Source organism: Phaethon aethereus (assembly GCF_964289735.1).
Source record: "Phaethon aethereus genome assembly, chromosome: 19".
NCBI lineage: Eukaryota > Metazoa > Chordata > Aves > Phaethontiformes > Phaethontidae > Phaethon > Phaethon aethereus.
The window spans coordinates 7,321,076-7,346,062 of record NC_138595.1 but is presented as its reverse complement, the minus strand read 5'-3'; the positions used below and the strand labels follow the sequence as shown (position 1 = coordinate 7,346,062).

Sequence of the window (24,987 nt, the reverse complement as noted above, 5' to 3'; positions counted from 1 at the left end):
GGTGGGAGGCCCCCAGCAGTGAGCAGAGGCTGTGGCTCCCATTGCCCAGTTCCTGGTGCTTGGATCCATATCTGCTCCTCATGAACAGATATGTGGCAGAAACGCTCCCCTGCCACCAGCTCCTCCTCCAGACAGCACCCCAGTCGCGGGCTGCTGGCTCAGGTCTCACACAGATCCGTGAGGTCTCGTTTACATGGGAAGGATCAGAAGAAACACACCTTCCCACACCCCCTCTAATTTTGCAAAGTAGAGAAAGCGTTTGAAGCAGCTGGAATCTCTTTTAGCCAAGGGCGATGAGCAGAGGGTTGAGAGTCCGACATCTTTTCCCCACCCCAGCTTCAAAGTTTTTGATTGGGAGCAATGGGAGAGCACAGCACAGATCTATCAGCGGGCAAACAGACACGTGAGCTTGTCACTCTGTCTCAAGTAATGCCATTTTCCATTTGTCAGAATCCTGCAGTCTCTGAGGAATGTAAAGGCATTGAGAGGCTCTATGCATTGTTTGGGATCTGCCCTAATCCCGACGGTGCATTGCAAAGGCAGCCTTTGTGAGAGATCCCAGGTTGTGGCAGACACAGAAAGGCTAATGGCATGGGAGAACAGGTCGCGGCTGGAGGAGATGAAGTTTTTCAAGGAGAAACCAAAAGACAGGGAGAGCACTCAACTCCTTTTTTTAATTAATCATTCTAATCACTCCTTTTGCAGAAACTTATTTTAGGCTGTGGCAGTGGGATTTGCCTCCTACTGTTATGCCCAGGGGGGAAAGAATTGGCCCAACTTGTTTGCAAATCTGCTCAATCCATTCAGCTGAAAATCAGAGAATGCTCTTCACTGCCTTTAAAAAAACCCCACAAGGTAAAACCTTGCAGTGCTTGCTGTTTCCCCAGCTGATGCACACGCAAACTGTCGCTAGACAGAAAGTGTGCAACTGTTAACTTTTCCTCTCTAACTCTTGCAAGAAGGTAGCTTGATCTGAAACAAGTAATATGACTGCTAAAAACCAATCAAATGAAATAACCAGCGTTGCTTTTGCTGTCATTTCAGTTCATTCCTCATTAATCTTCCTTTCTGAAGCAATGCCTCATTTCACATACGTGCTTCCCAAGATCATGATCCCTTTTCTTAGAAAGTCAATCTCCAACTCAGTATTTGGCTTTTTAAGAGTCAGACACTCTGGCAAACCTCTCTTTTTATTCCTTAGGAGCTAGACTTTGGATGTTTTCTTTAACCCCATCTTAGCATTGTGCTTCTTTTCCTGGCTGTGCACACGTGAAGCATAGCGAGGACTTTCCCTCCTGACTGCTGTCAAGTTTGACATGGAGAATTCTCTTTTGGAAAGCCTGAAAAGCCCAAATGGGCATCACTACAGCACAATTGGGGTGCTGAGGGGGAACCGTGTGGGGGCTGGTGGAAAGCCGGGCGTATGCAGCCCCCACGCTGGTTCCCCCTCGGCACACCAATCATGTCCTGCGTGTTTATTAATTAAACTAATTTAATATTTTCAACGATTCCCGGCCTCTCTGCGCAGCCTCCTACAATCCAGCACGCCCGTACAGCGCCGAGCACCCTCCGTGTCGTTTTCCTCTTCCCCCCCCCCCGACCGCGGTGACTTGGTACGGCCCTTCTCCCCACCACCACCCCCTCCACTTCCCCACGCGAGTGGTAGGCGCCGCGCGAGCGGATTGGCTGCCCGGCCCCGCAGTCCGCGCGAGCTGCGGGTGCTTCAGTGTGCGCGCGGCCGGCGCGGCGCTTGGTCTTTCGTTCTCTCTCTCTCTCTCTCTCTTTCTCTCACACACCCCCCTCCCCTTCCCTCAGCCCCGTTAGCGGCCGCCGCCGCCATGGCTTCGGGTAGGTGTTTCCAGGCCCAGCGGACGGGGGGGTGGGGTGGAGGTGGTTGCTGGCGGTTCTGCTTCACCATCGCCAAGCGCGGGTGATGGTGGGTGTGGGAGGGTGGGCGAGTACCATGTGGCGCAGGTAGAAATAGGCCGCGGCCATGTTGGGGGGAGGGGAGACTCGGCCCCTTACTGCCCCCCCCCCCCCCCCCGCCTCCGGTTTACCGCCTGCTCCGCGCTCCCGGCCGACGGAGAGGGGGAGGGGAGACACGCCCCCGCTTGGTGGCCCCCGTGGCCCACGCCCCCTTTCCGTCGAAACCACGCCCCCTCCCTGGGGAGCCCCGCTCCGCGAGGCCTCCCGGACCCGCCCCTTTACGGCCGGGGGCGTGGTCGTCCCGGTCACGCCCCCCGTGTCGCAATGAGGTGGGGGCAGGGACCCATTGAGGTCGCGCGGTCGGGGGCTGCGTGGGGTGTAGACCCTCTTTTGGATGTAGGACTCCCCTTTGGGTTGTGCCACACCCCCGTATGAGATGTGCACCCCGTTTTGGTTTGTGCTCCCCTTTGGGTCGTGTACACCCCCGGTGTGAGATGTAAGCCCCCCTCCCTTTGGGTCGTGGCCCTTCCCCAGCGTGGGGCCCCCACTTTGGGTTGTTTCTGTCGTCCCCCTCCCCGTGTGAGATGTAGACCCACCTTTTGGTCATGTTGCTCCCCACAGCGTGGTTCGTGTGCTCCCCCTTTGGGTCAGCACCCCCCATGGAATGCAAACGCCCCCTTAGTATGCGGCATGGCCTCTCTGCCCTCCAGCATGGGACCCACCTTTGTGTCCCAGTATCTGCTGCATCTGCTGTGCTTTCTGCTCTAGCAGCCCCGCAGGACGCCAGCGTAGCGAAGGGAGTAGCTTCACAGCCCCCCTACAGTGGGCTTAAAAATGCACTGGCTGTAATTCTTTTCCCAATGGAGGTCTTTAGTTGAGTACGGAGGTAGTATGTCTGCTGTCCCAGATGACTTGATACAGCCCAGCTTCTCCTGGGGCTTCTGTGAGCATGTTGTGTTGCTGTTTTGTCATCCCATTTGAGGTGAAAATGTTTTGGTCCCACCAGCAGTGATGCCCCTGTGAAGCTGTGGATAGGTAGCATACCCCAAAAAGGGCAAACAAATTCCAAGGCTGTAAGTGCTTTGTGGAGTGAGCCATGTTTTGTTAGGGTTGAGCCATTTTAGTGTTGTCTCACATTACATATATGAATGATGGAGAATAAAAACAAAAGAAAGCAAGATATGTTAAAGGAATCCTTCAAAGCAAGGAACAGTTCTTTATCATGAGAAGAAAACATGTCCAAAGGTGCTGTAAAATGAGCCCAGACCATGAATTCTTCTACTAAATGAGTAAAGATTGGCAGTAAACTAGAACTACTTTCTTCCCAGACCTCAAGTACTTACCAGTCAAGCACCTGAGTGTCGCCGCTGTTTCTACTCTATGGCGATGTTCAAACATGAGATTCTTTCCTCTGGAGAGTACTACGGAAGCAATGCTGCTGCTTTATATGAATTACTTCGTACAAGAACTTCGCTTTTCAAATGTGCACAGCAGATTCCTCTATCTTAAGAGGAATACACTTCCTGAGCCGTGCAGGGTGACTACAGTCTGCTGTGCCTCACTTCATTCACAGGAAATTTTTCCATATGCTTTTTAAACATTCAGAAAAAAATGTTGGTGTATCCAGGAATTTCCAGAATAAACTATCTGTTGTTTCTGAAAATACTTACAGACTCCTGTCCCCATTGAGCCCACCGAAATAAATCAATCAGAAGTCTGTAGACTAAAAGGTCCAACAAAGGATGTAGAAAAACATATAAGTAAAGTAAATTCCTCTGATTCTGTGTACTTGTACTTTACAGGCTCCTTATCTGGTTGCTTTCAAACTTTTTCCAAAATATTGTGGCTTGGCAGAAGTGTGTAAGGGAGAAGCTAAGGAGATTAAATGTAGTCCTTCAATTTATACCCGATTACATCCTTAGTCAAGAATTCTTTCTGATACAACCATTAATATTCTTTGCTTTAGTTAGCAGCATTAACAGCATATCAATTTTAGAGTTAAGCCATAGTTTTAAAATGTGGTTACCTACTTAATAGTAATCTTTGTGATCATTTAAATTGAAATAATGTAAGAATTTTACCTGCATTAAAAACAATAAACATTTTTGAGTTGCACTTTTACTTTTTTTTTTTTTAATGAAAAGGCAGTGAAATATTTGTGTAGCAGTGCAAAAGGAGGAGAGTTTCACATCTGAGTGAAACTGTTTTATAGGACATGTGAAATGAAATGTTGTTTCATCTCATCTTAGCTTTTGGTAAATGTTTCTCGTACAGAATATGAAATTTGATGCTTTGTGTTGCTTTGAGGAGATACTTTACCGTTAAAAATGCTGCTTCATGTCTGAATAGATTAGGTGATATCCTCATCTTGGAGGTACATATGCATGTGTTTAAGTATATGTGTAAGTACTGCAGGATTGGATTTATAACCAGATGAGGGAGATATAATGAACAGACTTTAAGCAATTTGATGAGTGTTTTGATTGGAAATGGTTATAGTCGCTTATAGTTTATGACATTTACCCTGAATTGTAATTAGTTCTTGGTTTCAGCTTTTTAGACAGCTGTAGGTGCAAAGGTTAGAGAAGGAGCGTGGGGGAAAGACTGAAATGAGGGATGAAAACAGAGAAGTACCTGATAGTTTTTATTAGGCTGCGGCACCACAATATTTGTACAAGTTCTTGAAGTGATTTGAAAGGAACAGAAAAATTGCAGGGCTGTTACCCAGAGTGACAGTACCGGTGAGGCTGGTAGAGAAAAGAAGAAAGTGTTTGGGTTTTGACAAGAAGATGGGAATTTCAAGCAAAAATGTCAAGAGGAATTGAGACTCTTGCATAGCAGGCGAGATCGACAGAGTCCATGCAGTTAAGGAGTTGGTAGAGTATAGAGCAGCTCAGGGCGTGTGGGTATCTCTGAAGAGGTGAGACCTGCCCATGACAGTCTGAATTCTGAAGGGTCTGAGGTTGATGGAGCAATGCACGGGTGTTCTGTGTGTCTGCATCTGTTACGTGCAGCTGGCTTGGGAAGCTAAATCGGAAAGAATGTGCATTTTCCTCTGTATAGTAAGAGCTTTTAACACATAAAAATTTGCAATTTTGTAGAAGACAAGGAAATCCATCATTGTGCGACTACCAAGATAAAATAATGTGATAAGCTAAATCAGTAAAGACAAAGCACTCTATTTAAAGAACTTAATTCCAGCTAGCAGGTAGTAGGGTTTTTCGTAACGTTGATAGCTTTTACAAATTAGATGCTTTCCTTAAATATAAGTCAAATGATTTCAGTGAAATTTTTTTTTCTTAACTTGAGGTCATATTTTGAAATTCAGAGTCTTCCAATGTGTTTCAAGAATCAATTTAATGATACCAGAGGCTTACATTAATTGGGAATAATACTCATAATACCTGCTTGGACAAATTGTGTTGTCTGTAAATGGATTCATTCTTGCATGGTTTGAGCAGTCAGTAATGTTTCTCTTTTTGCAATATGACAGAAGAAGGAAAATGTCATAGTTCTTCCATCCCTGATTTTACATCTGCAAATTCTGCCTGTGTCCGTTCCTTTTGCTAGGCAGAGCTTGCTTATGGCATTTTAAAAAGGGGTTCAGTAGGACTGATGTACTTAGCTTCGCTTGATTAGCTAAGTTGCTGCATTCTCTTCATTGATGATGGCACCATATTCGATAGCCATTACAGGGGCTTGTGCAGTCCCGAATATTTGAAGAGACGCCTTGAAAATGGAATTCAGATCCTTCAAAAGGAAAGTTCAAAGTAGCTATGCCTGTGTTGAGTCCCCCACGCCCAGAGCTTCTGTTCTCCTGGTCTTAGTATTTTCTTGTGTCTTAATGAAGAGGAAACTGTCTCATTCTGCAGGGACAGTAGCTGCATTACCCAGTGTACTTGAACCTTTCTCCCTCTCCCCAAATTTCCTCCTCTTCTAGTAAGTAGAGGAATAAAATGTTTATTGGAAGTTCTCAATATGACTTACTTCTTTTTCTAGATTCTGGAAGTTACAGTCAGTCTGGGGGCCAGCAGAGGTATGTGTGGGGCTTTTTGCTGTTAGCAATTAAATTGCAAAATAAAAGGCCATTTAGGATTCCCAGCATGATGTTTGAATCTTTGGGCATGATACAATGTTGATATGTTTTTGGAGTTAGAGGTGCAGAAAGCTTATGCCCTGCACCTTTATTACATGTCTTAGGGAAAAAATTATATTCCTCAAGGGAAGACAATAAGCAGGTTTAAATTGGAATGACATCTTTTAATAGTAAGAACTTTTGAAATGTCATGAATATAGAGAAATATTTTTCATATGACTGCCTTAAGCTGTTCACTAAGATTTTAGTCAAAGGCTATACACGTGTGAAGGTGATGGGCCATATGGATGTAAAATTTTATTTTCCCATTGGAGGGAACTTTTTGTTAGAACCTTCTGATAACTGTTCGTAATTGTGAAATTTAAAAGCCAGTTCATAAAATAGTTGCAAGGTTTTGGAGGCTATTTTAATTGGTGAAACAAAAGTGTTTTAATGGAAGTATGAAAATCATGGCTAATACTGACTGTGCTAATGAAAGTCACAAGGTTCTATGCATATGGCACCGTGTGAGTTTGAGTTGATACCTGGGTATGATATGAGTTTCAGCACATGGTTCTTCTGTCAGTTCACGAAGTCTTAAGTGGCAGAATAATGAGTAAGTATAATCTAAAGCTAGTGTTATTTTTGGTGGTGTTATTGTTGAATAAGTCCAACAAATACCAAATTGACAGTAATTGATTAAGATTAGCTCTAAGAATACTGAAAAACTTAAAATGCCTTGGTTTCCTACGATAAAGTTTTTTGTGATTCTGAAGAATCATTCAAATTACAGTAAGCTTAACTTTCAGGTACTTTAAATTTACACTTGAAACACAGCAGAAATTAAAATAAGCTCTTCTGGCTTCTGACAGTCAACTGTGGTAATCATTAGTTCAATGATGCAGTTCTAATATGCCTACAACTGCAGTACTTTGATGAAACACCTATTTTGGAATGAAAAGAAACTTAAAGTAACACCAAAAATACCTTTACTTTCCAACCCATGGGGAGGGCACTGTAAGCATTGACTAAATACATTTTTCTCTTACAGCTATTCATCCTATGGCAATCAGAGCAGTCAAAATTATGGACAAGCACAGGTAAGTTGAAAAAAAAAAAAACATTGTGTCTTTTAAAGCAGATGTTCCTTGGGTAAAAATAATTGTTCCTGGGCCAGGAAAGAAGTCTGTTCTTAGCTGTGCTTAATGTTTGCAATCGTGTCTAGTGAAGGAAAACACTAATTACCTGCTGTGGAAGTTACACTTATTTGAGCACGTTCTTTGAATTACAGGGATACTCTGGTTATGGGCAGAGTGGAGACAATTCCTCCTACGGACAGAACTATGGAAGCTATCATGGGAACTATGGACAAAATCAAACAGGTTTGGCTAGCTTGTTACATTCATTGGCAGTAATTAAAAGGTGAATATTTACTAAAAATTTTCTTCCTCAATTTCCAGGTTACGGACAAGATTCCCAGGGATACGATGATGAATCCAGTTATGAAAATCAGAATCAGAGCTCATACAACCAGCAGTCTTATGGCAGTCAGGGACAGCAGAAAGGGTCGTCTAGAGGGTAAGGAAGCCAAGATTAACAGTACCTATTCCAAGTACTGTCTAGTAGTTCTACATTCTTAACTAGAGCTATAACAAATTTCCTGCTATTGTTGCTAAAAAAAAAAGGACAAACATTTGAAAATCCACATTCTTAAGACATTTTTAATGCCTGGAAGAGCAGGAGGTAAGGGAAGGCTTTCAATACTTAAAGGGAGCCTATAAGAAAGATAGGGACAGACTTTTTAGCAAGGCCTGTTGCGACGCGACAAGGGGCGATGGTTTTAAGCTAAAAGAGTGTAGATTCATACTATTTATAAGGAAGAATTTTTTCACAATGAGGGTGGTGAAACCCTGGCACAGGTTGCCCAGAGAGGTGGGAGATGCCCCATCCCTGGAAACGTTCCAGGTCAGGTTGGACGGGGCTCTGAGCAACCTGATCGAGTTGAAGATGTCCCTGCTCACTGCAGGGGGTTGGACTAGATGGCCATGAAAGGTCCCTTCCAACCCAAACTATTCTATGATTCTAAGAATATTTCTTTGTGTAGGAAGGATGGCTGCAGTTGTTTTGGAGTCAAGCTGTACGGGAAGATACACTTTAGAAAGTCTTTGGGTAGTGACTACAATGAAGAATGGGCTTGGTAGAGAGTATTTTCATTAAGAAAAAGATGTATCAAGTACCTCTTCAATGATGATCTTTTGTATAAACTTACAGTACTCTTACCAAGTTCAAATAAGATGTTAGCAAGGAAGTTCTTAACTGCTCTTAGATTTGCAGGCTTCTTATCTGGCTTAGAATAACTTTTCATGGTGAAAGAGGAGGAAAGGATTCAGAAATGTCATTTAAGAAGTATCTTTTCTTTTTCCAACTAAGTAGGATTCTCAAAACATCATATTTTTTATATCCTCATCAATAATTTAAATGTGCATATGCATACTGCACTCTGATTCAGTACTTTACGCTATTGCAAACGTATTTTACTTGAAGTGATGTTGTACTGTAATCAATTTCAGGATGATTAATTGTACAACTTTGAAAGTACATTGGAAAATACAACCCAACTTCCCATAACAACCTACAAGGCCACTTGGTGCTAGAATACCTTCATTATACCATTTACAAGCTTTGTGCACACACAAAGCTCACATTAGATCTTTATTGAGGATCATGCGACCTTTTTAAAGGACACTGTCATGTACTAGACCTCATTCTTGTGTCCAAGGTCCAAGTATTTTTCTATTTTTTTGCAAGCTGATAAAACAATCTGGACTTCAGCAAACCTGTACTTGGTTTCTGGTTTTGTAGTTAGTATATTAGTATGTAGTTAGAAAACATCTTCATATAAACAAGCAAGGTCTTAATCTGTCCACAGTAAGTGACACTTGGAGTATCTTTTTCGCATCCATAGTGAAGGCAGGTACACAGTTAAGTTTTACTTTGCTTTGTTCTGAGCATTTATTAGATCTGTACAAAGGTACAAGACTAGACAATAATGTAGTTTTTAACTCTGTAGATGTCCAATGGAAAAAAAATGCAGTAGAGCATAGATTCTCCAAAAAGCTGTTTTTGATCAAGAAAATTTAAAAAAAGATATTGGAGGGAAACTTTTGAATATATGGTTGTAACAAGTAAGGAGAAACTGAGAAATTAAATGATGGCAACTTTGAAGAGGATGGCCACAAAATAGTAGCTCTCGGGAGCTAAAAGGGAAGGAAGGAAAAGCAGCAAATAGTAGATGCTCTCAACAATGCTTCCTTCATTGGTGATGATGCAAAGGCTAAAGTGGAGCTGACTTTTTGAAGTGAAGATACTAACAAAAATATTTGCAAGCTCTTTGCCGCTGGGATTAGTTATGTTAAAGCTAAGATCTAGGCTAGAACTGGGAGAGAGCACCTTAGACTGGATGTACAGGGATGGGATATTTTGAGATTGGTAGACCCAATGGACTTTATCGTAGAGTGCTTTGAAAAGCTAGTGGAAAACTTTCTGTAGGCTCCTAAATTTTTTTGTTTGTTTTTCTGAGATATTTTGACTAGCAAGTGAGATTGCCAAGGCCTGGAGAGTGGCAAACGAAAAAGGGTGGAAGCAGGGAGGAGAAAGAGAAGAAAGGGTGGCAGAGGTCAGTGATAAATTTCAATTATTGAAAAAATAGTACAGTTAAACCGCAACTAAGTACCCAGGGGGGAAACAAAGGTATGAGTAGCAGCCAGTGTTTCCTGGATAAATCTACATAATGTCTTGCTATGAAAGCGTAATCCAGCTGGAACTATTCTCTCATATATCTAGATTTTCAAAATACTTCTGTTTCTGCCTTGGATGCTGAAGTTGCCTAGGGAAGTATGGTGTAGGTGAGATTTCTCTGTGGTTGCTATAAAGTTGTTATTAGTCAGAGAAGAGTTATGGCTCCCTCTCAGAATGTATAGCCACATTGTATTGGAGTATGCTAGATCAATGTTTCTGATGAAAGTTAGTTGGATACTAAATGTAGATGGCATTAAAGAGGGAAGAACTGCGAGTATGTCAGAGGACATCACAAGAGTTAGAGAAGTTCTTGGCCAAATGGTAGAACACCCAGAAAAAGATAAGTTGCAATTCAGGGAAAGCAACATTTTGGGATTTTTTTTTTTTTTTTTTGGCTGCAAGTATCAGCGGCACGTGAGCAGCAGGTGTCTTCCCTGCAGTTCTGTAGAGAAGGATTTGTCATTTAGCAGGTCACAGGCTATCTGTCAGACATTGTCATGCTACTGGAGAGAGGGGAGAAAGCAAGTATTGTGCTGGGATATGTAGAAGGAGTGATGCTGTTAAGTTACATTTACAGCGGAAACTGAGGATGTTTTGAAAGTGATGATGACACACAGTTTTCTGCCTTGCTTTTATTGGCAGCCAGATATAACCCAACAGAGATGAAATATAGAGTATTTTTATATCCATATGCCAGTAATGACTGGGAGGTAACTGTGACTAGAAAATTGTAGCAATGTCGTGAATTTTCAGCCTTTATTTTGCTCTCTGCTCTGTGAACATTTAGCTATTAATACACATTCTGTTTATTTTAAGTGGAAGAGGCTCTTATGAACAAAAGTCAAACTATGGTCAGCACCAAAGCTCTTATGACCAGCAGTCAAGCTATGGACAAAACCAAGACTCTTATGACCAGCAGTCAAGCTCATATGACCAGCAGTCGGGCTATGGCCACCAGGGCTCGTATGACCAGCAGTCGGGCTATGGCCACCAGAGCTCATATGACCAAAAGTCAGGCTATAACCAGCACCAAAGCTCATATGGCCATTCTCAGCAGTCCTACCAGTCTCAGAAGGGAAGCTATAGCCACAACAGCCAAGGTAAAATTCACAGGTTGAATTCAATATTGGCTAATAAAATTGAGCGGAAGCACTGTGAAGTAGTTGGAATTCCTTCCACCGGCAATTGATATGATGCACAGTTACAGCTCTTTTTCCGTGTTGATGTTCTTGGGGAATGTTTTATTTGTTAAGATTTTCAAAACGCTATGCAGAGATGAAAAACTGATGGGGCCCCAAACTTTTGCATTTGTTGGAGGCAGCCTTGCAAAGTCCATGTCCCTGAGTTCTGCAATTCTAGATGGAATTTTCTTCTAAGCTATTTGAACCTTCTTGCTGCATGAGGATGACATGTCTTGATCAGTCATGAAGAGCTCTTGCACTTCACATTCCAGCTTTACGCTGTGTAGGTGAATTCTGACATAGAGGGAAACAAGAAGTTTAAGATCAGCCCTTTTTTTTGCAGTAACTTCACACAAGTGGCACAACCCATGTGCTTTATCCTTGTTCTGTCTTCAGTGATGTCTTTTGCAAACTGGGAAGGCTATATGGAAGTAGAATGAAAAGTATATTTTAGACAATATATGTTTAATGTTTGGAAAATGGAGTGTAATTAAGGTACAGAGCATTTACATTCCTTGTGGCCCTGGAAGCCAAGGGAGATAACTGGAACAAAATCAAACTTTGCTCCATTACTTTGTGGTGTAGATAATGTAAGTGATTTAGGAGTTAATGCTTTCCAGATTTAAATGGTAGACTTGAGGCGGGGGGGAAATAATTGTAGGGTAGGAATTTCACTGCACTACAGTTTGCACTACAGTTTACTCATGTTTTGTTTTGTTTTACTCATTCCTCCAGACGATCGTCGTGAAAAGAGTAGGTATGGAGAAGATAATAGAGGATATGGCGGGTCACAGGGAGGAGGTAGAGGGGGATATGACATGGATGGAAGAGGTCATATGTCTGCATATAGGTAAGTGATCTCATTCCAGTGCCTGCAGTTCCTTACCCTTGTTTCTTATTTTTTAGCTGTTTTTAATTTTTGTTTACTATATGTCTATTCTTCATGTGGTTCAGATTTAGATTTCCAAAAATGGAAGGTTTCTAAAATTAAACCTTTCTGCACTGTACAGAAATGTGTTTTGCCTAGGAAAGGCTTTTAGGCTCAGAAAGATTGAGACCAAGCATTTGATTGTTATGATACATAGCTGCTTTTTATTTATATGAACTGCAATACAAAAACTGCCTGAGCCCATCCCTTGAAATAAGATATTTTAAAACCTGTAGAAATTTGTTGTCAATGTCAAGAAAACCAACAGCCAAGGATTGAGAAAGTTTTATAAAATTCATAGCTAAGGTAGCTAATATTTTAGCAGGGAAGTATTTTGACTTTACAATGCAAATGATTACACTAAGGTTGGCTAATTATCTTTCTGCTTCCTAAATAATTTAGGAATAATTTAGTAATAACATTACTTGTTCTTTACAGTTTTTTTCAGTTTTAAACTCCTGTTAAAATACAGTTTTTAGTATTGGTTTAGCTGTCAGTCTCAACACGTTTGTTTTAGGTAGATTTTAAATACTAACAGTACTGTCACCCCTTCTGCCGTTGCCTTAGGCAAGGAAATTTTATGCATATATTTAATCTTGTGCTTGCACATGATTTCATGCATAGGTCTGAGACTTTGGGACCTTTGTTTTAAATCCCATTGACCTAGGGCAGATGACATTATTATTTCATAATAACCTATCACAATTGGGTACCCTTTATGTATCTCTGTGAAATGGTTGGGGGTGTAGGGTGGTCATTGATGCAAAGCAAGAACGTTGAAGCTTCTAGTGAACTTTGAAGTGTTGCTTGTCAGCACCACTTACCCTTTAATAGGCTGCACAGTTGTGGGTTATTGCTAGAACTCCAGATGAAGAACTCTAATTATACAACACTGTTTGTTTGAGCTGATCTCATTTCAATAAAGCAATCCAACAGTGTGTTAAGACTTGGTTACTTTTTAAAGTATTTATTTTTAAACTATATTTAGAATTCGCCTGCTCCTAAGGTGGTTCCAAATTGTACTTCATGGCTTGCTGTTTTGATGATGTAGGTGGACTCTATCTCTCCTAATTAGGTGTGGTAGCACAATTAGAAAAGCATATTAATAGTTGTTTTATGTTACAGTTTGTTTGGGTTTTATGCAATATAAATTTAACTAGCAAAGTAATTTCGAAGTTCATTTTCAGTTAAAACGGAATGATTTTTTTTAAATTAGCTCTTCTGTGTGGATGAGGGTTTTCCATGTTCCCATAATAAAATCTGAGGTTTTAAAAAATTGTTTCCAATACGAGGAATGAATGTGAGCTTCAAAAAACATACTTTTGGTAGATTTTTATCACTTTGAAACAAACTTCTGCCTTTGCAAGATAAAGTAAGATAAACTAATGACTGTGAAAATAAAGCCTCTTCCCATATTTTTCCAAAATATAAAAAAAATTTGCTCACACATCCATGTAGATAATAGTAGGTACATCAGTGGACTTGAAAGCCAAAAGAAGAGTGGAGGTGAATGGAGAAGTGGGGGAAAATACAGCACAATGGGAAGGCATTTATTAGAAAGTCTGCCCTCTTCTGTTAAGTGATGCAGTCTTTAATGCTGTTTGCAGAGAATTTTTTCTGAAACTGCAGTGTCATATATGTTCATTCAGTCTTCCTGCGTAATTATGATCGGGGATTCTGCTTAGGACATACATATTTTACCAAAGTCATGCTTATTAAAAAAGTGTAAAAGGTTGAATTAAATAAACTGTATGATCAAGGGGAAAAGAACTTCCAATAAGGTAAGAAATCATGTTTAGTCCTGTGAAAATGTGGGGTAGGTTTTGTTTCCTTGGGTTTCTTCCCCCCCTCCCCAAAAGCAGCTCGTGTAGGCATGTCAAGTCTATCTCCAATAATTAGTTAACATTTTCAGTTTTTTTACTCTGATCACATTTTGGTGCTTAGCATTAAACTGTGCAAGTTCCATAGACAGCAGGAAATAATTTGTCTAAAAATCTTTTCTACACAGATATCTGTACTGCTGTAATAATGTAGTGGTTAGAAAATAATGTGTAAGGCAGTTCTATCAACACAACAAAAAGGTCTAAATCACCTAAACAGACTTCTCAAGTGATTGCATGGTGCTTGTTTTTCAACTTCTCCATTTCTCGTTCCTTGATATTACAAAAAAAAAATAATAGCTAACTTGAGATCATAGCAAATGAATCCCTTCTATGTTAGCTGGTAATAAAATTTTGTCTTGACTGGCATTTCAATGCAGGCAGAACTTGTTGCAGCTTGTTGTTCATCCGTAAGAGCATTACCCAGTTATTGGTGTTCCTGTGAATCGCCTAATCTGTTCTGTACTGCTGGGCCATCAACGCATCCCCTTCACGAGCGTCGTCCCTGACTTGCTGCTGTCCTGTACTTGTGATACAGGGACTTTGGCTGCAACATCAGTTCCTCCGTGAGATTTCTGCAGGTTGCATTTGCCTGTATAAACTTACCCTGCATGAAGACCTCTCAGAGCAGTCTGCGAGTGCAAAAAAATTATTCTGGAATACTTGGGGCAAAATCAAATTAGCATTTTTAAACTTTGAGAACTTTCATTTCTTTGAATAACCTTTGTAGAAGTAGTTCTAAGCATAGTTGTTAATGTTAAGGTATGAATCGTTATTCTGAAAACTGACTTGGATATGTACTGTAGTGAATGCTTTCAGCACTCATTTTTCTTTTGTGCCTGTGCAAAGTCATGCAGCACTGAGAAGACAATATCTTTTGAGAAATTACTGTTCAGATTCCCTAACTGATATTATCATGATAGAGAATAATAATTTTCATATGCATCAGATGTTTACTTTTTAATCTCAGTAACTTTGGGTTTCAAAATTATTCTTCAGGGTTTTTTTTAATGGTCTTGAATTACATCTTTTGGGATTTCAGTAGAATTTTTCTACCCTTTCATTTTGAAGCTTGAAAAATTGATGATCTCACTAATTTGTATTTTGGCAAAGAAGCAAAAATCTTTTCTCTTTTTAAAGACCATTGTAGAAATCTCATCTTTGAGCTCTTTTGGTTAGAAAGCAGGTACACCAGTTCTGGAGAATGCAGAGTTATAAGTTATTCTTCCAAGTTTCCTTGTAGAATAAGTCACCCTTTTGTTAGAGTCCGCATCCGAAAGATAAGGAATTAATTGCTTGTTGTGGCTGTGGGACCGAATTGTTTTGGTTAAGCACATAAGTGGGAAATACAGTAGCAATACAAGGCAGGTTTGCTTTCTTTCATCTTGCGAAAGCCATTCAGGCAGTCGAGTAGCCGTACCTGTGACACTGTGCTTCTTTTAGAGTCTGGGGATTAAATGAGAGGAGCTTTGCCTTTGAATCCGCTCATGCACGCTGTGCTGGTGGAACTACGTAGATGCGCTTTAGAAAAGGATTTACCATTGGGTTAGGATTTGTTATAGAAATCCTAACTTTTCTCAGCATAGATTCCCCGCTCCTTGCGCAGGTTTGATGTTATAAACAAGAGTTACTTCTGCAGCTTAATTGCTATATTAGCTGTTATGACTGGGAATTAGTTTATTGTGATATAAAGAAACTACAACTTAGTGCAACACTGTGGTTTGTGTTCAGAATTAATATTTTGACTTGTAATATATATGCTCGAGCTTAGCCTTATATAGACTTTGGAAAAACATGAACAGAGGCAATAAATATAGGCAGCAAAAAAAAAAAAGCCATCTGTCAGTGACTTTGTTGGTGCACTAACCATTCCTTTCTTGTTTGTAAAAATACATTCTTACATATAACTCCCACATGCTTGGCGAGACAGATGCATGTTGGAGGCTGAAATTTGTTTCCTGAATTCTTAGTGCTACCTCTTCTAATGTCTGATCACTTTTTTAAAGTGTATTTCTTGTCTCTATATTGTTCAGCTCTCCATTTAACTGTGCCTTGTGAGTTATTCCCAGCTGAAGTAAGCAATGTTCAGATGAACTCCGTTTACCTCAAGTAGATGATGTTTAAATATATGATGAGTATAGGGAGAAAAGACCCTCTGATGACCCATCAGTTTCTTTCATAGCAGTAAGTTTTTGTCACCACAAATGGTACCATGTGTACCTTCTGGCTCCTTGCAGTTCAGTCTCTTTTATTTTATTATCTTTGCTGGTGGCATTGCTGAATTTTAGCTACCTGTTCATGATTCTAACATAGGATGTTAAAACTCCAAACTCCATCTGGTCACCCATCTATTTGGTCTGTGTGTAAGACTGGAAAAGCAATAGACTGTGAAACACTGCAATTACATTTTCCACATGTTCTCTGAGAATAGTGAAGGAAATAATTCCATTGCTGAGATTGAGACTTGAATTTTGGGTCTCAGTGAGGGGTAAATCTGAGACTCTGTCACCAGCTGCTTGCAAGCAGTTTCTGTGTTTGACTTCGCTTGCTGCAGCATATCTGCATGCCTCCTGGGGATCTCAGGTAGCTTTGCCCAGCAATCTCAGGAACGTAACACACTGCAGCTTTATAAATCACATGTGAAATGGGACTTAAAAATGGAGGAAAGCATTAATCTGTCATCAAAGTATCTGTCACTGAATTGATGCAGGTTTTGGTTGGGTTGGTTATATGAGACTAAGCAGAGATAACATGCTGAAGCATGTTTGCGCATTTCTACAGACATTAATTAAAAAACAGTAATTAAAAATTGTGGATTGTACTTGTGAGTGCAGGGCACTGAATTACTGTATGACAAAGTTAGAAATTAGGCATTTGAGTATGACTTCCTTTCATTTTATATATCCGATTCTATCACTTAGAATCATGGTACATACATTTTTAGCCCAGTATCTTAGCAAAAACCTCACTTCCTGTAAAATCCTGGCTATGTTGATCACAAACTTACTTTCTGCATGCTTTTAGATTGTTTTTTCTAATTTATGTCTCTGCTGATGTATACTTTAAAATCAGGATAGACACGTGCTGGATAATGCTGTTCTGATGAATTGGGACTGTAACATAGGGTTGGAAAACTTTTATAACATTTTTATGGTTGATGTATTCACTCTTGTATCTGTTATTTCTGAATTAAAATCCTAGAAGAGCAGGCATCCTAATGAATATTGTTGTGTCATAATGATTTTTTTTAAGCTGAAGTGAATTGGAAGTGGCAGAAAGGTATTTACAGTAAATTTTATCACCATTGTTTTTATCATCAGTTCTTGAAAATAGCCAGCCTTGAATAAAGACCAGCTTTGATGTTGCATATAAAATTCATTCATTTTACCTCTTTTATGAGCACAATGAATTACTTATGAGTAAATGACACTGCAGTTTAGCATTCAGATATTATCTGTGAAGATGCAATTTAAAATCTGCAGCAAAAAATTAAAAGTCCAAGTAAAAGTTATAGTCTGTCATGACAAACATCTAATACTCCTTATAGATACTGTCATAGAATGTCAGTCATCCTTCAGAGAACATCTCTCTAAATCCAGTTTTTATAATATCTGTTGAAACCTTATTTCTCTTTTGTCCCTTATTTTGGGCAGATTTTATCACGTGAATGTTAAGTAAGCAGTACCGCCCATTCATGACTTTGCCTTTGCTATAACAGAAAACAGATATACAGTGCCAGAGAAGTTACTCCCTGATTTATTTAATTGCCTTTTGCTGGGATGCTTGTGTCTTGTGTTTGGAACCCAATGTGTTGGTGGATAGAGTGGATAAAACCTGGAGCGACTTCTAGTTGTAAAACGTAAAACGAGAAGAGGCTACTCGTCCTGGCACAGTAGCTCCAGAGTCTGGAGACTGCTCTCTACGTCAGGGCTGGAACTTGAACTGGGTTTATCTCAGCTGCTGAGTGTGGGAGCTGTCAGGGTTGGGTGAACCTGCCCAATTTTCAGGTGGCAGCTGTGTCCCGGCACGCGGAGGAGGGCAAGCAGGCAGTTGTGCGTGGCAGTATGAGACAGTCTTTCTGACACTTGGTTATTGACTTTCTAAAAAATCCAGTGGTTGTATTTTTCCTGAAGGCTTTGAATATTGATTATATCGTGTTCATAACATGGATGCAATTAAAAATGCTGTTGTGAAAAATCCTACTAATATGAACATTTACATTGAAAAGAGTGAGGGTTTATTTTCATGCACATAATTGGAGGCGTAACGTCCTATTTTAAAATCCCCTTCTAACCTTTGAAAATTGATGTGTGTAATCTCTTAACTTGGTCTACATTTTGTGCCACAGGTTTCAGAATGAATGAAATAAAACTTCACGGCCTCTGCTTTTGAAGCTCACATACACACACCTTCTCTGTAGTGTCAAGTGCTAATAGTACAGTAGGTCCCCACAGACCCTTTCTCAGAGAATGGCTGATACTGCTAATTTGTCCCCCATATATAAATGCAAAACAATAGAGGTTAATTAACTTCAGCTCTTCTTACTTCTAGGAAAGTACTAAAGTACTAATTATTCCAAAGTAGCAATTACATCTACAATTAAAGCCCATTAACCTTCATGAAAATAATGTTTCTGTTTTAAAACCCAGTTTTTAATAGCAGTCATTTTGGCTTACGGGATGGGAGGAAGTATTGAAATGACGACATGTGTATGGATTAGCTTTAGGGCTTCTCTTCTCCAGTGCAGCACCCTGTGTGATTATTCACTTTCATGTAATTTAATCTTTGACCATGAATGAGTAGTGAGGAGAACGTAGAGATGGTGCTTTAGCTGCTAGACAGTAACTCTCACCTTGTCATCAGTTAACTGTAGATTGAGCCTTGGGCTCAGCACGTAGAGACTTAAGGAAGAAATCATTTCTTCAATTTTTCCTCTGCAGTGGTGGTGACCGTGGTGGCTTCAAAAATTACGGTGGTAAGTGCCGAGTATCCAAAAATGTTTCAGTGGAAATTCTTTATAAATCTAAAAGCCACCAATATCTTGTTACTATCTAGTAGAAGCATTACAGTGTTTTGGTGAGGCTGGTGTGTTCATGAGTTAATAGCCAAACTTTTAGCAATAAACCGGATTTCTACTTTGTCAAATTGCATGAAAGAATTTGTGGAGACAGTGACGTTCACCGGATTTTTTTTTTCTTTTTTTTAATTTTTGTTACAAATGCTTCTTAGAAAGGTACTAGAGGTAAAAAAACAAAAAAAAAAAGTGGTAAACTGCTTGGTGATCTGACAACCAGCATTTGCAAGATAACACCAGCATAGCATCAGTGTGGCAACTGCCACATGCTGCAAGTTAAAGAACACGTTAACGTCCTACAGACACCTTCTGTTGAACGTTTTAATTAAATATTCTCTAAACCTCTGGTTAATGTTTTAGATCTTAGATGCATTGCATACATACTTTAAATATTTTCTTGTCTCTAAAAAAGTCACTTGAAAATGTTTTGCTAAAAATAGTCTTTGTCTTTTTTTTTTTTTTTTTTCTTCTTTAAAACCCATTTCATAGGTCAAAGGGATTATGGACCAAGATCAGATGCTGGTAAGAAAACAAGCAGTGGGTGGGAGTGAATTATAGCTCTTAAGTCGTTGCTTTTAAAATGAATGGCTGGAAAGATGGATGTGGCTGCAATTCCCATGGCTCAAAAGAAATTTAGCTAAAGCTTGTCTTCCTTGAAAGAGATGTATTTTATTAAAGTGCATGTGAATTTTTTTATGTCCTTTCATGCAGCAAGTAAGAATTTGCTGATGAACTTTGGATCTGCTTGAGCCAAGCAGCTGCTTTCATTGTTAAAATTGCTTCTGCTAAATTTGTGTTATTTAAAACATATACTACTTTGATGGTTTTGGATGTCCTCGCTGCATGGATGAGTTGAGTGTGTGGCAGACAGCTGGTCAGCTGTAGAATGTATTCGGTCTCTGATGTACTGCAGCATCTGAAGGTGCTGTGCGTGCGTTTTGAAGTTGATGGTGTTAACTTCAAAATTACGCTCTCTGCTCAGCTTTTATTTCATGCAAAATGTCTTTGGGATTTACAGGTCTGCTACCAGGCAGTATAGACCTGAGCTTAAAATTTTGCTTCTGTTGCTGCCAGAAAAATGCATGGTAAACGTAGCTTATTTTTTCATAGATTCAGAGTCTGACAACTCTGATAACAACACTATCTTCGTGCAAGGACTTGGAGAGGACGTTTCAACAGATCAAGTGGCAGACTATTTCAAACAAATTGGTATTATAAAGGTATGCGAAATGAGAAGTCATTGGTAAGAAGGAAGAGAAGTTGTGGAGCTAGTGTATTGGAAATGTACTGGTATCATTCAAGGCAGAGGCTCACACTGACTCCCCACCAGTTGTAGATAATATTTTTATCTGGGCTCCCAGATTACAGCTCATTTGTAAGCTGGCAGCACTAGGAGCTTTTTTCTGGTGACTTTTAGATTGCTTCATATCTCTTTAGTCTTTATAACCCTTAGCACTGACAACTCTATCCGTTGTACTACCATTGTACTTCAGCAAGTACGCTTCTGTGTTCTGTGGCAGTTTCTTCTGTTTCTGCAGTTCTAAATTAGGGCTTCCTGCACTTGACCTCAATTTTTTTAAAACCTGGGCCCATCATTACTTCATGGAAACAGCCAGTCAGTATCCTTCAGTCAAAAGCATCTATTTCTGCCATCTAGCTCCAAGAGAATCATCTTTCTAATGATACTTAGCTGTTCTTAGCTGTTACAGTTTATGCTATGAACCAGCTTTACCAGTATTTCTCCTATGCCAAGTGTACAACCTTTCTTTTCAGACCAACAAAAAGACTGGAAAACCTATGATAAATCTTTATACAGACAAGGATACTGGCAAACCAAAGGGAGAAGCAACAGTATCTTTTGATGACCCTCCTTCTGCTAAAGCAGCAATTGACTGGTTTGACGGTGGGTGAGAGTACCGGTTCTTTTGGTTATTTATGAATCTAACAAGCAGTGGAAGAAGCAAGTCAATAACCTCATTGGGGGACCCCATAATACTTTTTGTTTGGCTTTTTTTTCTTTTCGGCTTGTCTTTTTGGTTTTTTTTGTTGTTGTTGTTTAGGGTTTTTTTGGACAAAGACCTCTATTTCATGGTATTTTGTGTGTGCTGGCTTTCCCTCTCATTTGGTGGAGCAGCAGCTAGTGATTAAGACCAAAAATGTGTAATGAAACTGTTAGGGTTTGCTGCTGTACCTCGATCATCTGTGCACAAAGTATGAGAGATGGTGTTCATGTCACTCGGGAGAGCATAACTTCTTGTTCAGTCCAGTAGAGCTGTAATCTGTGTTAGCAGCTGGAGGGATTTCCTCCAGAGTTAGTATTGATATTATTAGTGTAGTGGTAGCAGTTTTAGAGTTTGGCAATGGTTATGGCAATCTTGTGCCAAGTGCTTTGTATTTATGCAATGAAGAACAAGGGTTTTTTTTTAATTAGGGTCCAGTGGAGGAAGAGGGCAGATCCCAGAAATACATTGATAAAAACCTCTTCAGACTTGATGCAGGAAATACAGTGATACTCTTTCGTAGTAGTAATCTTGGGGGGAAAGTGCCTGCTCCTGTGACCTTCTGTGTGCACAGAATTTTAATAATATTGGGCAGAAACAAGAGGACATACGCGGCATCTGGTGTGAAATGATAGTGCGTAAAAAATCTGGCATGGCATGCTATTTGATGGTTTCTATTTTTCTAATAAAATGCAGATTGTCTTTTGTTTAAGAGGGTAAAGCAATTATTACTATGTTAGGCACCCATGCAGTCCTGTTTGTCCTGTGATAAACCTTGCATCTATTGAGAACTGAGACTTTGTGTTTGAAAAGGTCATGTTTTTCACTTGGCAGTATTTAATTTTTGTGCTGGTTGTTGAATTGTACAGAAGCCTTCTTGCCTGACTTGGGGAAAGAACAGAGAGAGTTCTAAAATCGGAATTACTTGTCCATGAACACGGCCAAAAATCTTTTAAATGTTCTTATGTGTCTAGTTAAATGGCAACCTACAGATCACATTTAAATTAAGATTTATTAATTTAATTAATCTAATTTAGATTAAATCTGTGGGTTTATGGAGAACTTAGCAAGTACCTCGGGGTTTGCCATCTCACATTTGGACCACTGCTTTCAAAAATAAGAGCTTTACTCCAGACTCCCTGTGTCTTAAGAGCTTTGTATTCACTCTGTATGTGCAAATCACTTTTGTTTCTTCTCAACTTGCTGCTGTGTTGTTGGGAGCTATATTGATCTCTTTCACTTTCTGTCTTTCCACAGGAAAAGAATTCAATGGCAATGTTATCAAAGTTTCTTTTGCAACTAGAAGGCCTGAATTCATGAGAGGAGGTGGAGGTGGTGGACGTCGAGGTGGGCTAACGTCTATAGAATCCTTGTTTTTACATAGTTAAATGCTTTTTAACTATTACTGGTTTATAAAAGAGAAGTTGACTTTGAAGCAGCGATTCATCAAAGTATATGGACTTTTGGGATGCTGCCATGAAAGGGAATAATAAGGATTGAACCAAGTGAAGTAAACTGAAATCTGTCATCTCTTTTGCACAGCACAGAATTTATGCTTTCCTTTTGAACTGGAAAGTCTCCAGATCATGTCTCAGCATTGCTTTTAAAGAGACAAGATAACAATGGTGTTGAGGCTGTACAGGTTGCACATACAAAGGTGTGAATCCCCAGTGAGTACTTCCTTATTACAGCAAAGCCTTGAGATATTCTGATGTTTCCAGATGGTATTAAGCAGGGTAAATTATTCAACTGCTACTGACTTAGAGCAGCAGTTGGATGTCTGACTCCTTTAATAAAGAGATGTTAATCTCCCCAATTCTCCGTGTAATACAGTTTTGCCAGTAGTCCACTGGATGTTAATTAACTATTTTACAGGACGTGGCTGTCCAAAAATTTTAGTTCTTAGATCAGGCAGTGTTGTAGGCTGAAAAAAAAAATGTTTCTTCAAGAACTTAAATTGGTATAAAAGTTCTTAGTCTTCTTGATGCAGAAAGCAAGAATTGTGTTGTCCCTGTGCTTGTCAGATGCATCCTGGCATTAATCCAGACAGATTTTTTTTTTTTGTTAAATTTTTGTTCTGTGATTAAGTCTGGCCATATGTAGTTGATATTATACATTGTTAAATCTTTATGAAATCCTATTAATGCACATAGTGGGTTTATATTAACCCATTGGCAATTCAAGCAGATCATGTTTCCTTTTATTACTGAAAAAGAATTCATAAAAAATATGTGGTGGAGCAAATTTTTCTGGCCACCATGTGCTATCCTTGCTTCTTATTTTTGCCTGTCTGCCTAAGTTATAAATCTGTCCATAAGAACACATGTATTTCAGCTATGCAGATACATTAACTTCAGGACATCGAATGCTGTTGAGATTTGGTGGTGGCTGAAACTTCTGTTGTCATTTGCCCAAGTCTTCTAGCTATCCTGTAGCTAGTAGTAAATAAGCTAGTAGATGCTGAATTCTATGGTTGTACAATTTTTTTGTCATTGACACTACCTGCTGCTTTCAGAGTTCCTAATATGGCTTCACAGGCTTGCCTGGTAGGGATATATTTACATCAAACGCTTTTTCTTCCACCTGAAAAGTCTATCTGTCACTTGGGATCTGAAGCCAGTGACAGTCCTTAATAAATGTTTCTCATGTATAGGTCATAGATGCTTCCACTCCTTTATTCTGATTATAATTTTGTCTACAGGTTCACGAGGTGGATATGGAAGAGGTGGGGGCTTCCAGGGTAGAAGTGGGGAACCCAAAAACGGTGATTGGGTTTGTCCTAACCCGTAAGTGTCATTTTAATTGGGCAATGGTGTTTCATGTATGCTCTCGGAGTTTCTTAGCAGCTAAGTCTGGGGAATCCTTGTCTTTTCTAGGGCCTGTGGTAATATGAACTTCGCTCGCAGGAATTCCTGCAACCAATGTGGTGAGCCCAGACCAGAAGATTCACGTCCATCAGGAGGTGTGTAAAAACGTCTCTTCTGGAGTGTTAGAAGCGTTAATGACATCTGCAGCTTTTTGAGAAACCTGGCTAATGTGTCGGTTTGCATTTTCCTCCAGATTTTCGTGGGAGAGGCGGCTATGGAGGAGAAAGAGGGTATCGAGGGCGTGGTGGCAGGGGTGGTGATCGAGGAGGTGGCTATGGTGGTAAAATGGGAGGAAGGTAAGCAGTTTCTTTGCCCTTGCTTGGTGGCGTAGCATACGGATCATGGAATTGATAAGGACTGTGGGAAGAGAGTGTTGTTTATGTGTGCTCACACAATGTGCTATGAAAACATTAACTACAGATAGGAGCTTCCAGAGAAAATAAGTCAGTTTTCCCGTTGAGTGTGTTGTGAGCATTTTTGGATAAGCCTATCTAAACACAGAAGAATACACAGAAGTTGGTGTAGAGATGTTTGACTGAAGAGGCTATTTGTTATTTGCTTAAAGGATTCCTTCTAACTTTTTATTTCCCTTTCAGAAATGATTTCAGAAATGATCAACGCAACAGACCATACTGAAGACCACTGTGAATGTTTTGTTTGTCTTCTTGATGCGTTTGATAGTGAAATTGCCAGAGTTTTGCCTGCCGCTTCACCCATGGCCTCTTTGGATAGTGGAATCGAGTGAAACTAGATTTTTATTTTGGTGGGAGGGACTTGGGGCGGTTTGGGAGGATTTTTTTTTAAGCAAGACATCGAAATTTAATCTTGATTTCAACATTCTCCTCTTTTCTTCCCTCTCCCCCCCCATACCTTTTCAACAGGCCCTAAGAAGGAAAAGGATAAATTGTAAAATATTGCCAAAATATGAAGTGTTTTGTAATACAACAATAAATGCTGATTGTTTTATTTGTGAAATCTTACTGTTTCACTGTTATTTCAGTTGCATGCATGTCCTTACAGATTCCCTGTCTTCCTGTGGTATGACCTAAGTAGTAAACAGCGTCTTGCTTGAAATGACACTGCTGCTTTGACCCTGTGCTCTTTGCAAAAATCTGCAGTTAAGTTGGTGGCGAGTTACTTGCTCCCCATGCCCTCTATCCCAGACTTTCAGACCTGTCCCCTGCTCCTTTCTTGCTTCCCTCTCAGACTGAGGCCTGCGTTGCCTGCGTTTGCTGCTCCGCATGCTTTGGTGTGCCCT

The 24,987-nt window shown here is 40.0% G+C and overlaps 1 protein-coding gene across 1 annotated transcript; it reads left to right on the top strand.

Annotated features, from left to right (window-relative positions):
• Positions 1–1,838: 1,838 nt before the first annotated feature.
• Positions 1,839–24,365, top strand: TAF15 (TATA-box binding protein associated factor 15; the record flags this gene model as incomplete). Its single annotated transcript, XM_082008751.1, has 16 exons — positions 1,839–1,848; positions 5,926–5,962; positions 7,053–7,101; positions 7,293–7,383; positions 7,462–7,579; positions 10,616–10,899; positions 11,716–11,830; positions 18,729–18,763; positions 19,352–19,384; positions 19,973–20,082; positions 20,636–20,765; positions 22,120–22,209; positions 23,564–23,648; positions 23,739–23,824; positions 23,923–24,025; positions 24,326–24,365. The coding sequence occupies 16 exons, from the start codon at positions 1,839–1,841 to the stop codon at positions 24,363–24,365; spliced, it is 1,416 nt and encodes a 471-aa protein (XP_081864877.1).
• Positions 24,366–24,987: the final 622 nt, after the last annotated feature.